This window comes from Bactrocera neohumeralis, chromosome 4 (assembly GCF_024586455.1).
Source record: "Bactrocera neohumeralis isolate Rockhampton chromosome 4, APGP_CSIRO_Bneo_wtdbg2-racon-allhic-juicebox.fasta_v2, whole genome shotgun sequence".
In the NCBI taxonomy this organism is placed as follows: Eukaryota; Metazoa; Arthropoda; class Insecta; order Diptera; family Tephritidae; genus Bactrocera; species Bactrocera neohumeralis.
Window position 1 is genome coordinate 22,801,116 of NC_065921.1, and position 18,131 is coordinate 22,819,246.

The 18,131-nt window shown below is 35.2% G+C and overlaps 2 protein-coding genes across 4 annotated transcripts in view; one reads left to right on the forward strand and one right to left on the reverse strand.

Moving 5' to 3' along the window:
- The window catches only part of LOC126757502 (semaphorin-2A), a 297,429-nt gene that overhangs the window by 75,590 nt on the left and 203,708 nt on the right, over nucleotides 1-18,131 (forward strand). The window contains exon 1 of one of the 3 annotated variants that reach the window (XM_050471469.1): nucleotides 6,856-7,305. The exons of 1 other annotated variant lie outside the window; for it this stretch is intronic. The gene's annotated coding sequence lies outside the window, so the exon portion shown is untranslated. Of the gene's footprint in view, nucleotides 1-6,855; nucleotides 7,306-18,131 lie in introns of those variants that run through there. One more of the 3 variants, XM_050471468.1, reaches the window with a different exon arrangement.
- Nucleotides 1,638-2,669, reverse strand: LOC126757514 (uncharacterized). The gene is made up of 3 exons (XM_050471492.1): nucleotides 2,534-2,669; nucleotides 2,299-2,461; nucleotides 1,638-2,233 (listed from the first exon to the last, which is right to left on the reverse strand). The coding sequence occupies exons 1-3, from the start codon at nucleotides 2,647-2,649 to the stop codon at nucleotides 1,769-1,771; spliced, it is 744 nt and encodes a 247-aa protein (XP_050327449.1). The 5' UTR covers nucleotides 2,650-2,669; the 3' UTR covers nucleotides 1,638-1,768.

The following is an 18,131-nucleotide window of genomic DNA, read 5'->3' on the forward strand; positions in this document are numbered from 1 at the left end:
TTTTTTTGTCCTTCAAGCGGTCTAATAATGTTATGAAATAATAGTTGGTGATGATCCTTTCCTTTTCAAAATGGCCAATAAAAATTATGCATGCGCATCCCAAATACAGACTCTAAGACCTTGTCCGACGGCTGTTGTGTTTTTCCACGCTTTGGACCGGGTTCATTGAGTGCAGTTCACTCCGAAGACTGTCGATTGGAATTCGGAGTGAAATGATGGATCCATGTTTCATCCATTGTGACATATCGACGTAGAAGTTCCAGTTTGTCAGGGCTGAACATCAACTCGTTTTTTTTTTTTTTTTTTTATTTTCGTCGATAACAACCTCCCTTGGGCTTCCACTGCGTTCACTGTCTTATGTGCTCATTTCATGACTATGCATTAGGTAAGGTTCAATGTCTGATCCAAGGATCATACCTAGAGCTCTATATGCAGTCCTTTGATAAACCATAGATATATAACTCCAGTATCCAATCATATAAGTCGACAAAGCGGCTGGTAAATAAAATAAATTTGCCTAGGCGTTTAATTCCACCTGCTCAGTGGGAATATGTTCCTTTTCCATACAGCTTCTTCAACTGCCCTCCGATCTTGGACTGGAGGTTGTCACTAAGCCCAGCTGCCCAATACTGAAGCAAACGAGGAGAATGAAGCACCGATCCGTTCACATTCTACTGGAAGCGGATTTAGAATGCCTTTTCTTGTTACCACACTAGTCTTACCAAAAATGCCTGGATGCCATTTATAACCAGCCTTGAACTCACGGTTAGTGAACTTAAGACTAGTATCGCCACCTTGCTATCAGAGTGAATAGTCACTTCTCTAACCCAGGTTGCACGGGAAATTGATAAAGAGTTTCAACATAACTCGTCAAAAACATTAGACAAGCTTTGACTCATCGACAAAGAAGTTCCCTACCTTTTTACTCCAACGACTTCTACCACTTTCACCCTTCCCAAACGCCCTCGCATTAAAGAGTCGCCAGATTTGGTTTTGGCGGCTTCATGATCCAAAAGATTCGGTATAGGGTCAAAACGTGTGGGGATTTCTTATGGAAATGAAACTTTTTGTCACAACCTCTGTCTAATTTTTTTTTGGAAACGGATGAGCACGAAATAATAATGGTTGTTACACTTAGGTCGAAACATTTCTGAAATCTCGAAGGCTGCTATATACATTTCTGGCCTAATAATGAAAATAGGATTATTTATCAACAATGGTTTCATTGTTTTTCAAAATATTCTCTATCAAGATTTATACACTTTTGCATGCGCTCAAACCAATTTTCGAAGCACTTTTTCCACTCCGATTGAGACACCTCCAAAACATGATTTTTGAATGCTTCAATAGCATCTTCCATCGACGAAAATCGTTGACCACGCATTATTTTATAAGTATAAGTATGTATAAAGGCTCAATGTCTGATCCAGGGAAGTGTGTACTTAATTCTTTTAATTTTCAATTGCAGCCTCTCAATTTCAATACTTCCTTTTTTGAGGAATCAAAAAATGAAACAGTGATACTAATTTGTATATTTATTTGTATGTTTCTTCTCAATATTTTAATTGAGATTAATGAATTAATATAAGTAAAATTGTTAAAAAAAAATTGAAATTGTGTTAAAAATATAGGTTATGGTTAATATTGCATAATGTATATAAGAAGTGAAAGAATCTGAAATAAATTCTTTTTTATGTAAAAAAATAGGCTTCCTTCAAAATCATATAAATCATCGAACAATTGGCTTGCCGAATAGCACAAACTCTGCTCAGTTACTCTTATCAGCGCTAAGCATTAGGGATCTCGGTATATCAGCATCAGCGACACGCAAAGATACAGCAGAATCAGTCATCGATGAGTCATTTGACAGCTTTTTATCAACTTCTAAAGTCTGTTTAGTGGATTTTTGTATATTTTTTTTCACTTGTGTTGGTTTCGATTCATCAATAGATTTTGTTGCAGAGGTAGATTCATGTGTAAGGGTAGTCTTCCTGTTGCTTTGCAATAAAAAATCCTGCATGTCGCCTTTCAAATCAAGAATGAGTTGAGGTCTATTTTTAGCAAGTTTACCCTCTTCCATCATCGTTATAGAGTCTATATTTTGATATTCCGTTTTCCGTGTATCATGTTTAGTGGCTTCTCTGTGTGGCAAGTAATCACGTATGCGTACAATATCCCTTTCCAATTGGCGTATACGTTGTTTGGACTGAAGCATCAGCTGTTGTACATTACGCTGAATATTATGGAAATATAATATTGATTATAAGAAATAGTTTTTTTCTGTCAAATTCATTGAACCTTAGCTTGTTGCAGTGATTCCTTCCCCGTTGTTGGCACTTTGCGCCCAAGCGCTTGAAAGCCAAGTTCCACGTCATCGACTAAACGCTCCATTTTCGCTTGCAGTTGCTTATAATAGTAATTCCAGCCGATTAATTGCCAAAAGTCAGACACTTTCTGAACACTGTTGCAGATAAATTAATTATTTTCCAAATTTTTATTATTCTTTTTTTTTTTTTTGTTTGAAATAACTTACCTTTTATTATTTTCTGCATTTTGCTTGTTGAAATTCAAATATTGCTGGAATTCGCTTGTTGTGAAGCGCTTACAGAATTCCAATAAATTGTTTTTGTTAAAATATCTGCCAGCCATCGGTTTTCGTTAATATGTTTGAAAAATATATTTTATTAAAATAAGATTGCGTTTTCCAAATGGATTTTATTTAATTGACGTAGAAATCATAAAGATTGACAATTTATTATTAAAAAATTTTTTGTGAATTTTTTGAAGGTGATCATGGTGAATTTATTTATTATTTTTTATGTGAAAAAATGGTATGAAAAATAAATCATAGTTAGATCTAGGCCCAGTGTTTTCTCTGGATTACTTTTTCGCTTATTGAACAGACACACAGATTTCTCTAACTGATGATTGATTTCCTTAGTAATACCACTTACCAACAATTCCAACCATTTACTTTAATATATAGCAATGAAACGAGTTCTACATTTTTGTCAAAAAAGTTGCTTGTAAAAGCGAGAACAGACATCTCTAGTTGAATTTATGGAGAGTGTATATATATAAACGATTTGTCATTCTACATACATCTAATTGAGATGCTCGTCTATTGCATTTAAAGCAGCGGTATGTTCGATTCGCCACTCCACAAATGGTTTCGCATCATAGGAAGAAGGCACATATGTATATATAGAGCAAAAGAAAGGAATATATTTCTGGTAACATGTAATTCCTGTGCGGTATAAGATATACACAAGTAGTTGAGGACTATTATTTTATGTCAAATTTCGTGACAAAAACTTGTAAAAAAGTTTTCAAAACAGACTGTATTTTGATCAATCAGTTTGTATGATAGCTACATATATCATACATTATTTCGATATCGGCGATTCCGACGAACGGGAAGCTTTTTTAAGAGAAAATGACGTTTATAAAATTTCAAAACGATTTTTTCGAAACAGAGGGAGTAGCTCGCCTATATACACACAGAGAGACGGTCTGAAGTACACACAGACGGACTTGTCGAAGTCAACTCAGCTCGTTTTGCTGATCATTTATTTATTTACTTTATAATTAAAAAGTTCCAATATGTTGTTAGTAATACTAAATAATGTATTTCAAATTAATTGAAATATAAAACTGTTAGCACTTCAGGCCACAGCTCGAGAAGAAATTCAAATATTTTAAGTCAATATAGAAAGAAGAGAACAATAAAAATGGGCGATATTTCATTTCATGACCACATATCACTCCGATTTCCTACTTTATAAGAGCCATTTTCGAAATTACTAAAAGAGGAATAAATGCCTAAAGAAGAAGAACAGCAGACGTCTCAATCGGTCAATATTTTTCTTAACCCGAAAAAACTGTATGGGATTTTCTCATTTGTCACAAAATGTTAGGCACAGCTACTATGACAGCTTAAGAAGGTTAATAAATAGATATAATTGTATTGGTTTACCTGTGGTCGACAAAAAATCGATAAAATTTAATTTCATCTAAAATTTTGGTCGTTTCTGCCATGGCGAAATTCTATTTTCAATTTGATTTCAACATGATGATCCAACTATTGTATGCAAAGTTCTATATTGGATTTTTTTTTGCAAATTTTTTTTTTTTCAGCGATGAAACTTACTTTTAGCTGAATGCGTCACATTAGTCCGCATTTCTTTAAAATTTAAGCCGGTAGTAATGTTATGTGTAAATGGCGAATACTATAGAGATGGGAATAATTAGTTTTTTTGTGCCTGAATTGGTGAATAGATTTGTCCGTAACCTCAGTATATATCAGACTGTATGGTTGGCTTTGCGGGTACCGTTAGTATACCCGCGGTAAGTTAAGGGCGACTAAGATCCTGGCCATTTATGGAGGCTCCTTAACAAAGGTCAATACCAAAGACTTTAACCTGGTACCACGGAGAGAATATTTCGCTCGCTGCTGTTGTTTGGCCCTTTGTGGAGATTCGTGGTGGCTGTGGTTAAAACGGCAGAAAACTTTCCTGAAGTGTTTTCGAGGCATTCTTTGACCGATTGAAAATCAGAGTCCGTACCGGTTACTTAGATCTGACTGTTGTGGGTACGAAATGATGGGAACATTTCTCTTATCAAGGAATTCATAAACAAATATCATAAGTATTCATACATATATGTATGTGCATAAAGTTTTCCCTGCTTCGGAAGCACTAAGAAGCTGCTCGTTTGCCCGAACTATCGATATCGGAGCCTTTAAACATATAGCCGCCACTCAAATTGAACCATCCATTGCAACTTTGACGAGAAATCTTCACAAAATTTGGTATTGATTATTGTTTAAGTCAAAGGTATAATATCCAAAAAAATTCTTCACATGGAATGACTGTAGCAAATAGCTGCCATACAAACTGAATGATCAAAATCAAGTTCTTGTAAGGAAAACCTTCTTCACGAAGCTTTAACGTGTACTATTATACAAAGCATCGCCACAATCTCATAATTATTATTTTTTATTTAATTTCCGCATTTCTACACTTTAATTTGCCAGCTTTTTACAGCTTTCATTAATACCTACGAATAAGTAAGGAAGGGCTAAGTTCAGGTATAACCGAACATAACATACTCTTGCAATCTGCAAGTATCAAAGCCGGGGTAATACTTTCAGGTACATAAGGCTTGTTAGTTAAATGTGGTCCAGGGTGAGTTTTCACGCGATTTTACTCATCTAAGCACAAATATGCATCGTTATAAGAAAAACACACATTCACAAATTTTTTGAAATCAATCCCGATATATGTGTTTTCACCCAAAAGTGGGCGGTCATCCATTTTCACACTGTCAGTAGAAGGTCATATAATATTTTCGATAGGTAAATGTGGTTGTTGTAGCTTAAGTGGTCTAAGAGACATATACATTAAACTTATTAGAGGGCGAGGTCACGCCCACTTTTGCAAATTTTTTTTTGCCCACAGCTGCTCCTTGTTACTGCGATCTCCTGTGACAAACTACAATTAAATATCTTTCTCTAATAGTTTAGTGCGTAGTTATGGCTTTTATGTGTTCTCGGCTTATGGCGTTTTGTGGGCGTGTCCAGTGGTTCGATTACGCCCATCTACGAACTCATTATTTTTGTGTTACCAAGGAACGCGCATATCAAGGTTCATCAAGGTATCTCAATTTTTACTGAGGTCACCGCTTGCACAGACGGACGGACAGAAAGTCAGTCACCTACGGCTTTTTCGCTTAGTTTTAGGTGAAACGTGCAACCGTTAGGTGAGCAAAACTATTATGCCCTGTAAAAACAGGTTGCAAGAGAAATGTACATTCAATGATTGCAGTAAATAAATAATTCACTTATTTTATCGAAACTAATTATTATTTTTATTTTTTATTTATACCCTACACAATGGCCAAGCAATTTAACTTTATAATTGCGACTATGTACGCACTAAGCCAACGGTGCGCTTTAGTTATTCCCTCGGTTAGCTGCATTGATTGCAAAAAGCACTTAGTAAAATTGTTACAAAATGTTGGGCAATAAAAATACTTTATTGCCAACGCATCAATATTCATGCGCTCAAACACACACGCACTCGCACAAACACAATGTAACGGGCAAAACTTCATTGTAAACCGCTGCCATGCAAACGTCCATTGCAAGCACCAGAAATCAACAATTGAATACATTTAGTTTTACACCTCTAAATTGTCGCAAACAAAGGGAAAAATAGAGTCGAACCAAAGATTTGTAATTAAAATTAAATGCATTGTATCGAATTCCAGCGCAAGCAAGTGACAATAAACATAAAAGAGGCGCAAGACACGTAAGAGAGCGGGAGCAGGGAGGGTAACAAGTAGAGCGGTGTATTGGGAGTGCTGGTCAGGGGTAGTCAAGCAAAATTACAGTTACAAAAATTACGAGTTTGGGTTGGGTGAACGCACAGGTAATAAGGTTGCCTGATTGGTACTGCCACCCTTTGAGAGACGGCTAATGCAGTAGAGTCGGTTAGAGGTGTTAAATTTGCGATTACGTTTTTAAGTGCACGAATTGGCAACGAAACAGCAAAATGATACTAAACTACCACTGCGCATGCGCCGTAACTGTCAACTCCAAATGACAGCTGGCGAAATATCAGCGCGACGTTGCGGTATATGCGAAACACAATAAAATGCCAAAGTGAGCTATCCTGCCCGACTGCAACAGCTGTGGCCGCTGTCTTGTTTGTTTTCACTTTTACAAGCAGCTCATCTCCCAACAACCCCCAGCATAACAGTAACTGCCTTTTGCAAGTATTTTGACAGCTTGCGCTCTCGCTTAGCGCGCTCTCTCACGTTCAACACTCACCAAATGGAAACGAAACAACTGTCGTATCGTGCAGCGCTGAAATTTGTGCGGCAGTGAAAAATTTCTTCAAAATATTTTTGCAAAACTTTCAATTTTTCTATGAAAACTTAAGCGGTTTCGCGTGAAAAGTGTTGCTAATTACAGTTAAGTGCCGCTGACAGCCAGTGTTGTTGAAAATTATTGCGTAACTGTGAATTTTCACTGTGAATTCGTGTGAAAATCGTGCGTGTGCCAGTTTCCTAAGCGCGTGTGTTTGTGTGTGTGCGTCGCTGCCCAGTTGGTTTTTGGTGCAAACAAAACGCTGGCGCTCGAAAGCCTGCCAGAGCAATTGTGTGTGTACTTACACTTTCGCGTGTTTAACTAAATCGCATTTGATTAAATAATGGAGAGCGAATCAGCGCTGAATTAGCAATGAAATAATCGATTACCCAAGTGATTACAAAGTAATGCAAAGCGGCCTGTATGTAATCAAAGTTTGTATTTTTCAGCTATTTACCATTGTTTTTGCATATACACACATAGAAATGCTTGTATATATGTATGCACGCATGTAAGTGTATCTATGTTTGTATGTGTATGTGTGTGTGCTACATTAGCTTTCCTTCACATTTGTAGGCACTGTGCCATTTATGTATGTCCTCTTTTGAGTTTCTGCCACAATTTCCATTTTATGTAATGCCTCGCTTTTGCTGTTTTGAAATATTTTTTAAGGTGTGTTTACCTTGTTGGTTCACCAACGGCATTGCCAGCAGGACATTGCCCATGAGAATGTGAAGAACATAATACGCTTATGGCTTTTGTGTGCTTGTGTATTTGTGTGTTTGCAATTGTAAACATCCACCAGCAAGACACAGTTGCCAAAAATTGTATACAAGTACCGAATTTCATTTTCGGGTGTACAAGTGAAGGCATACAGCAACACACACATGCATATGTATGTACATAGGTGTATAAAGCAGGAACCCCAAATGATGATTAATGTTGCGTTATTTAACCTTTTTCGATGATTTTTATAATATTTTTATATTTTCTATATTGGTTTTTTTTTGAAGATTTCCATTTGATTATTTTTTTAATATAATTATGAAAAAATAAAATTGATTAAAAATAAATAAAAATCATATTTACTGATTATTATTACTATTAGGATTATAATTATGATTATTATTAGAGTGATCGACGATAATGAACAACTTTGAAAAATCATTAATTTTGATAAAAAAAAATCATTATTTTAATTTTAATTATTATTAAGTAATCATTACTTAAAAAAAACTAAAAATCTGAAATAATGAAAATCATAATAATGAAGGTATATGATTTTTATGTTTTGTTATCAAAAGTAATGATTTTTCAAAATTGTTCATTATCGTCGATGACTCTAATAATAATCACAATTATAATCATAATAGTGATAACAATCAGTAAATATGATTTTTTTTTATTTTTAATCAATTTTACTTTTTCATAAGTATATTAAAAAAATAATCAAAATCAGTCGTCTTCAGTGAAAATCTTCAAAAAAAAAAACAAATATATAAAATATAAAAATTAGTGATTTATTATAAATATGCTCAAAACTAATCACTATTGGCGAATAAAACCATAAGAAGTAAGGATGGGCTAAATTCGGGGGAAACCGCACATTTTTTACTCTTGCAACTCGCAACGGTCAATGGCGATAAATAGTTGATAATAGGTGCATAAAGGTTTAAAAAAAGTTTTTATCCATTTTAGGCACCGTTATTAGAAAAATGCGCTCTTTTAAGTTCATTAAAATAACTAACTTATTGCCCGACATATGCGGTATAACGTCACTTGGAAGGTCGAAAGTCCATCTAAATACTTAGTATGGGCACTAAAATAAATATTAACTCTGCTCAACCAACTTTTGACTTACTGGCATACAATTATCATAAAATGGAATTCTCTCTGAATTTCTATATATTTCTTACTGATTGACCTATATTTTCGATGAAAAATTGGTAATTTCAACTTTAATTCACATATTAGGTATCTGGAGGCTTTAATAGTTTTGTTCCGATTTGGACAATTTTTTGTCATTGTTCTAGATTAGATTATCTCAATACATTCACTGTTGTTTTATATGCAGTTTGGAAAGAGAAAAAAGCAGATGGAATTTTAAATTGTGTTACATGGAAAGTAGACGTGGTTGTAGTCCGCATCTGATGTATTTACATATTGAATTATCGTACTTTTAGTAGTTTTGAATGGAACCGTTATATGTAGGGTGGGAGTGGTTATCACCTGCTTTCATACCACCTACAAGTAAATTCTTCCTTTTCTGCCAAGGAACATTTACATTGTGACGCGGGCATTGTAGATAAAACGAAAAATATTCAATTCTTCAACAATATTTATTTTGTCGCCTTCAAAATAATCCGTATCAGATGTCAAACACTTATGCCAACGATTTTTCCAGTCCTCGAAGCACTTTTCGTAAGAACTTTTTGAGATGGCCTTCAGCTCATTTAGCCAATTTCTTTTTATCTCTTCGATTGACTGAAAACGTATTCCATGGAGCGGAAATTTTAGTTTGAGGAACAAGAAAAAATCACAAGGAGACTCTAAACCTATGTCTCATTGGCAGTTATAATGCTCTACATGAATATGGGATCATGTAGCATGTCCAAAAAGAACTGTTTACGGTATTTTGTTCGAAAAAAATTCACCTTAATCGAACCGGGTGCACCAAGAACACGTTTCAACCAAAATCATTCGAACGGACTTAGATGTCAAGCTCTCTTGCCATCTCTCTAACACTTGCCTGTTGATTTTTCAGCACCATATAGTACTTCACTTTCTTAATATTTCCATTAGTTGAAGATGTCGAAGGTCATCCAGAAAGATGCCTTGAAGGATTTGTACCAATCGTAAGCTTGAGTTTTAGATAAAACTGAATCACCGTAAGCCTTTCCAACATTCACAACGATTTTGCACAAGAGTTTTGCGTAGAAACACAAAATTTAAGATAAAGTTTTTGTTCGATATTTTATTTAATACTTTATTAAATTATACTTAATTTAATTTTTTTCGTCCGCCCCCAACGCCACCAACCGGCTGGTTATGAAGTAAATTTTTGGTTACTCAGTGAATAAAATTTCATTTTGTTCCGAGGTTTTCCGTCATTACCGGTATAAGGTGGCTATGTCGCATAAGGTTTGGTAAAACTTCGACTACAAGCTAGATTGATGATGAATGGAAATAAACAAGAAGAAACTTCACCACTTTTGAAATCATTTAACTCGATTATATCTTTTTGAGTGTGTATATTTAATTTTTCTTGCTTGTGATCTTAAATATGCATTTTACTTTATTATAAATCGATCTATTTTCCTTTACTATAATTCATACATATCTATCATTATACAAATAACATTTAAGTTGCCAAAGTAAGACTAAATTTGCAGTAAAATTTACCGTCGAAAGAAATTCAACTTCCACAAATACTTACATACTTATATACTTCCCCTTTAATACATTCTGCAAAGTTGTATTTACAAACAGTTAAGTATAGCTTTAGGCGCTTTGGCGTTGTTTGACACGATTTACCATTTAATGATTCAAAGGAAAAATTTTAAATAAAAAAGCAAAGAATAGAGAAATTCACGAAAATAATTTTAAAGCCGATAAAATATTTAAAATTTTTAAACATATTTTAACTTCTTTAATCTTTTGCTTAGTAAGCAAGTTGCACACAATTTAGAGCGTTCAATCTATTGCTAAGACATAAGTATAATGTCATACTTACTTATTGCTTATATAAGCGGATTTAGGATTTGCTTAAGGACATTACATTAAAATATAAATTTCTAAAAATATATTGGCAATGCCAAAAAATATAAAAATAAAGTAAATATATGCAAAAGTATTTAAAAATTATTAATCTTATATTTTTAGAGACAGAAATCAATAGCCGATGCTTTGAGCGTATATTTGTTAATACCCAATTTGCAAAGGGGCATGCTGTAGCCGGTTAAACTCTAAGACAGTATTATTTTTTTTGTTTCGTTATACAATAGCTAACCATACTTATCAACTGTCACATTATAACTGAATTCAATTTAATGTACATATGTACACAATAAATTTCGTCGGATTAATGCTCAATCTATTTACAATATTTGTGTAACTCTCTCGCTCTACTCTGCTGGCGCAACTTTCTCACTTCAATTCGCAAGTATTTGCTATTCCGTTATTTCCTTCACTGAGGAGCTGCTTCAACGTCATCTTCCACAATCGATGCAGAACTGGCCCTGTGAGAAAATTGTTATCTTATTAAATTTAGGTGGGTATTGGACTTGTTGTGGTAATGTAACTGTGGAAATGATATTCATTTAGCTTGAGAAATAAAAGAACTGGAACCATGGTTTTATTGTAATGGAAAGGATAGATAGATGAGGAATGCACCGCGACCTTAGGTCTACTGTGTCCCGTTAATGGAAAGGCTACGTTTCAAGTTATTATATAAATCATATTTTGTTAGTCTTATTATAGAACATAGTGCAAAAAATATTTAAAATGAAGCAAGGACTCTTAGATTATAATTATAAATAATAAGGCATCTTATAAAGGCCTTATATTTTGATTTACATTTGTTTCGGTATATTAGCAGATGATTTACAACTATCACCGATCACGCCATTAGGTGAAAAAATATCTGTTTCGCTGCGACTGAAATTACAAACTTGCTTGACTTAGAACCTTTGACTTAGAATGTGTAAGAACATAACAATATTTATAACCATAATACCAATTGGAGTACTACACAGCTGATTTGAGGGTTATCAAGTTGAGAAACAGTCGTCATTTATTCTTGAACAATTGTATGAAAGTGTTGTCAGAGCTTCGACACGCGGTTGACAAATGAAAAACTAAACGACGATCATCCGTTTAAGGAAACCTTTTCGACTGCTTAATGAGGATTTATAACACAAATTTCCCACTTGGCTAGTTTTTTTGCTATGTTCTCAGAAATTGGCAAATCCACTGACTAAATCGGAATTTGATGAACGAGTTTTCAGAAATACCCGTGAACCGTCCAGAAAATCACATTAATAATTATCGTAATTTTCAGTGTGCTGTATAGGGAGTTTTTTTCACTGTTTAGACTTGGGTCTATAGCTACGTATAATTCTGCAGGTTGCCAAGTTATAGATTAACGTTAATTAAAACATTGTTCTAATATGCCAAAGATGTGTTGGAAATCCACTATCTCTGTGCAACTTTTTCAGTATAAGACACTCATGTGAACAACAGTAGTAATTTTAACTAAAATATTTCGAACTTTTGTGCCTGAAAAGGTGTTTTAACCGAAGAGTTCTTGATCATTACTTTAATTTGTAGGAAGGTTTTGGTATAAGTTTATGGTGAACATGCTGTAGCTGGGCGAACGTCCCAAAAGTGGTTTGAATGATTAAAACTGGGGATTTTGGCTTCGCGATGAGCCTCATTGATCTTGGAAAAAAGGTTTGAAAATGAAGAACTGTTGGAAAATGGTTGATAAAGACAATAAAGGCTCCCAAAGTCCATGACAGTCACTCAAATAACCATTCCAATACCTTTAAAAGCAGCCGAATACTTTCAAACACAAAATAAATTGGAGGCCATATTATCTCAAGACAAGAAACGTTAAAAGAAGTCGTTTTTGTATCAGATTATGACTGGTAATGAAAAATGGACTCATCACGATAACCGTAAATGCAAATAATCATATGTGAACTTGGCCCACCAACCACAAAAATGGCAAAGTCGAATATTTATGGCACCAAGATAATGCCTTTTATTTATTGAGATAAGGCGGGTGTGCTGTAATATGTTCTTCCAAAAACGGATGAAACCACTGATGGGGGACGCTACCGACAACAATTCCTCAAATTGAGGCGAGCTATTGCCGAAAACGCCGCTCAATTCTGACTAGATACATATGTTTCAAAAACTTTCCATAATATCAACGCTCGGCCTTGCAACATGAGGCCGGCTAAAAATACATGTGTGAAAAGCTGCGGCTGGAAAATTTTGTCTCAGGTAGCCCACAGCTTGCTCCTTCTAACTGTTAGTTGTTGCGATCGATTCAAAACAGCCTCAGTGGTACAAGGTTATCAAAAATCTTCTTAGATCATTCTTGGTCGCCAAACCAGCGTAGTTCTTTTACCATAGAACCTAAAAAATTGCCAGAAAAATAGGAATATGTTCCAGCTTCACACACAAATATAGTACATAGATTGAATGAGGTACAATATTTTGTTGTTATATATATACTCATTTCGATTTTCATCATTCCAAAGCGCATCCAATTCCGTAAAAGCCGAATTCTCTAATGGGCAGCCACTTCGCACCAACGCACCCTTCACCACCTGTCGCACCTTCCCTTCACTTCTAGAAAGGTATATCTTTTTGCTTGCCTTAGAGCTTACATTGTAGTAGTAGTTGTTGTTATTCGCAAGTGATTTTATGCTAATATTATGGGTCATTGGGATTTGCAAACATTTAAGTGCTTGTTAAACATTTCATTAGTGTCGGTGTGTAAATGCCCGCGGATAACGTTTTATGCGCCGTTGCGCGTTGAACATGTGTACCGACCATAACTAGGTATTTACATAACTACTACTTGCGTATAAACGAATACAATTATGCGTGACACGAAGCAACCGAGCTCTGTGCTGTTAACTCCTTCGAGCCCCTTTTTGTTGCTTTTTACTTTCAGCTTAGGTACACTAGCGCTAACTGTAGTTGTAATAGTATTTTAGTTTCAATATTACCGTTATGCTGAGTATTAGTTCCTTCGTTGTTTTCTAAATATAGACACAACTGTAAATGCAAGCTGTGAATTTAGAGAAGGTGTTTAACCTGGCTTATTTCCTACTCAATATTTTATGTTCCTGAATTTCTAGTCCGGTGAAGTAGTTTGCAGAAGTGATGACTCGGTAATTTGAGTATTTTATTTAAGCGTTAAACGTACGTTAGTTTATTGGAGTTGGCTTATCTGCGCATTTTTTATTAGAGGTAGAATTGATGAGTCATTATTAGAAGGCCGTCCACAGATTGTATTCCAAATTGCAAAATCTCTTTTACGCGAACATTTTCAAGAAGTAAGAAAGTTCAAGTTCACATAGAACGTATTAGAAAGCTTACCAGGATCATCAGAATTATGTATCCATAAGGTGTAACTATAGAAAAAAGAAGTCCAAATGTCGAGAATATTGATAAAATGATGAAAATTATCGAGACCGATCGTCAAAAAAGCACTGCTTCGATTTTCGGGGAGCTAAAAATGCACAAAAAAACCTTTTGAAACCATTTCCATAAAGTTGGATGGGAAAAGAAGTTCTACGTTTGGGAGCCACACTAGTTCACGAAAAAAAATTTCTTGAATCAAATTTCCTTTCACGAATCCACGAATCGAAATCGATCCGTCTCTGATTACTGATGGAAAGAAGGGGTCACTTGAGACAACGTCAGAAAAAATAGTCGTGGTCGAATCTCATTGACCTGGCGCAAATGGTGCCTAATTTACTATTGATGGTCAGGAAGTATTTGCTATCTATTTGGAGAGATCGGCGGGGAATCATCTTTCCGTTTTCCTACCGCTAAACTTACAACTCGGATCTTAGATGTTAATTATTGGACCGTCTGAAGGAAACAAATCCTCAGGCACGACAGGCCACACACATCGATATTGACTCAGCAAAAACCTGGGAGATTGCTGGGAAGTTCTTAAGCATCCACTTTATCGCCAAGTGCTTACGATCTGTGCAGGAAGCTAACAGAGTTAGTATAGAAGCGATATGCGACAAAACACCAAACAAATTTATGGTTATATCGACAAAGTTACAGGCATTCAGCTTGCTGACAGTGAGCTCAAAGTTAGTCAAGAAGTGCATGACCTTGCGATTTGTGGCATTAAGCTGCTTATATTAAACTTGTCCGGGTTCCTGGTCAAAGCGGAATCGTCGGAAACTGAGAAGCCGAAAAAGCATTCTCACCCAAATTCCATTAGTATGGGAACAAGCAGGTGTTCCTTTGTCTTCATGCCCGAGGGCGCTGGATCTATGGGCCGCTCGCGTGGTCTGCAGTTATGGAATTGCGAGAGGGAGAGAGAACTGCATTTCATCGATAGGTCAACTTTCGATGTTGACCTAAATTGATACACATTCCTCAAAATTGGGTTTTTGGAATGGAATAAAAAGCAAATTTAATATTATAACTCTCAGTTTTCCGTGGAAATCTTCAGAAATCTTTTGAGCTACCATAACTAATCTGTCTCCTCGTTCAATCAAAAAACCTTAATAATAGTAAAAAGTTTAACAGGAAAATGTTTTCAATGTTAACTTAATAAAAAATGTTATTACCACATTAATATCATAAAGAAATATAAAAAGCAACAAATTTAAGAATCACCTCAAGTACATCCAAACTGTTTTGAACATAGAATAAAACCCATTAGTTCAATATCCATCGTATACACGTTTCTCAAGGCATACGCACATGTGCCACTGACATAATTTGCGAAAAAATGTGTCAAATTGTCTGCATCAAAATAAACCGTTATGAAGTGAACGAAAATAGAAAGCATAAAATAAATGAAAATTCAAAGGCGCAGTTCCCCTATTTTTAAACGTTCACAGCTGCGAATGAAAGGGAGCCTCAAATTTACAAGAGCAGAAAAAAAATAAAAAAATGTGGGTGTGTGGAAACGCAGGACAGCTTTCTTGCTGTTTAACAGCTGTTGTACAAATATGAAATTTAATGAGCAAAAGCTTTAAATTTTACTTTGAAGTTGAAAAATTGGTTGGAGAAGAGGCTATATACATAAACTCATATATACATATGTATGTAATATGTCAGTACATGTGTCTACACATGAGTATGTTGGTTTTTGGTTCATTGTCCTGAGAAGCTATGTATAAATTTTCTTCTTAAACATATGTATGTACAAGTTCGTTGACTATGCTTCTGCGTATTTATTTAAATATATGAGAAAGAAATTATTTGTGTTTAAGTACTAGAATGACGCATACATTTTTTTAGATGATTCTTTTGGTAAACTATCGTTGAGTAAATGAGCGAAAACTATCATACACACCCTGCAACTCATAAGGCCTTTGCCTAAAAGAGTATGAGTAATCACACATGCATATATAAGAGTTTCGGTTAGATTTGTCAATTGCACCTTCCGAAACTCATAGAAACGTTAGCAGAAATATCTGGTAGTGGTATTAGGTAATTTACCGATTACTTACCGCTTGCTTGCAGCGTAGAAACCCAATACGACTATTATTCACTCATTCATTTTCTAATTTGCATTTTTTATAATTATTATAAATTGTTGCATAATGTTACGAGTAGATTTTAGAAAATGTAAAAAAGTACAAAATCAATTTCGAAGCTTTAATAAACATGTGTCAGCTGGTTGGAAGACTTCCAAGAGAAATGTGAGTTTATGAGATGATTAAGAGGAGTTAGTTAGAGAGAAGGGAATTCAAGCAACATGAAAAAATGTACTGCTATGCCGAACTATTGCGTAATCATTCTGATATAGTTAAATGACAGTTTTATACTGATCCCAATTGTTGACGGATGTCCCATTGTAATTATCCGCTTGAAGAACAATAAAGCGGCTGGTACCGAAAGATTGCCGCCCGAGCTGCTCATAACTTTAAAGTCGTAGATAATTTCGTCTAACTTGGAATCAGCAACTTCAACCTTTAACTCCAACGTAGAATCACTCTTGCCAACAGGTGCTACTTTGAATTGAGTAGACAATTGAAAAGTAAAGTCTTTTCTCGAGGAACAAAGACGAAACTTTATAAGTCCCTCATCGTCTGATGAGTCGCCCTAGTAGTGTTCGAGAGAAAGGTTTTGGCGAATAGCGAGTATCGCCGTCGATAGAATGATTAGCTGTACCTGATATACGGCGGCATTGACATAGTTCATAGTTCGAATAGAAGAGCACAGTTTTGAAGATTTTCGATTCAGTATCCGCCGGTGGAAGCAGAGGAAAGGAAAACCTCCTTGATGGGCATTTTAAGCTGAGGCTCTAGGTATAGTGTCAGGAGGAAAGCCAGATGGAAACATCTTTATACCTTCTCCACTGACCATATTTTGCTGGAAAGAACCGGTTGAATATTATATATTGGAAGCGAAATCGAAGATAACCCGCTCAAAAGGTGTGTGGTAAACCTATAGAACTTTATGGCCGCATTGGAGCTTTGAAATCCGTACCTGAAAGGTTTTAGTGCGTCCAACCGTGTTTCAACTTTCAAAATTCAACTAATTTTCTTAATCCAAACTGGCTTTTAAACACATTTTGCTGGATTCCCTTTCATTGCATTGCTACTTAATTTAGCGTCTACTTAGGCCCTAATGAAGCAATTAAAATATTTCTACCTGTAGAGATATATAAAAACTTTCAGAAAATAATATCATTGAGAACATTTTTGAATTATTATTTAATGACCAATACAAACGTCATTTTCATTCCCAATTATCTGCGTCTGATGTTTTCGCGCACTTCAAATCATTAATTTACTTTTATGCTCTTTTCAAATTGAACACCACTTTTTATACCTACAATTTTTACTCACATAAAAAACGCTTTATTCTTTGTCAATATGAAATATAATAAATGAGTTTTCCACCCGCTCCCTTATATATCTCTGTTCGCCCACGGTGCAGTCCATCGCTTAAACCACCACCAGCCACTGACAGCCGTCATACCAGCTGGCTTGCGGAATAGGTTCGTTCGCTCCAACTACTCGCCTTACCTGTCATTTAGTCTGTTAATTCGTTAGCGTGCTCCAGCTGCGACCACGACGAGAAGCTGTCAATTTGCCAAATATTTGATGGATGCGGTTGACATCCGCCGGTGGTCTATGGCCACCGACTTGCGTGTCCAATAATGATTAAAAATGCGGCTAACTGTGTGAGGGAAATTGTCTCCTGCTGATTGCAAGCGTGACAACTTGAGTTTTAAGTAGAGAATGAGAAATTGTTTCGACATTTGAGGATGTTGTTTATCATTTAAGGCATTTTGGGAGCAATTTGGATATTTTTACATATAAAATTAAGTAAGTTTTTTAGTATTTGAAACAGTCAGAAATGAACAGAAAAGTATGCTAAAGACTTTTAACATGATAAGTGTTACTCAGAGTATGCTATTTTTATGATCTAGGTCACAGCTTTACTGTTTTCTAATTCGTATGACATCTCAAACTGAGTCTCAGAATGTTGACAAAGCCATTAGTATACCCTTTTTAACAATATTTTACCATTAAAT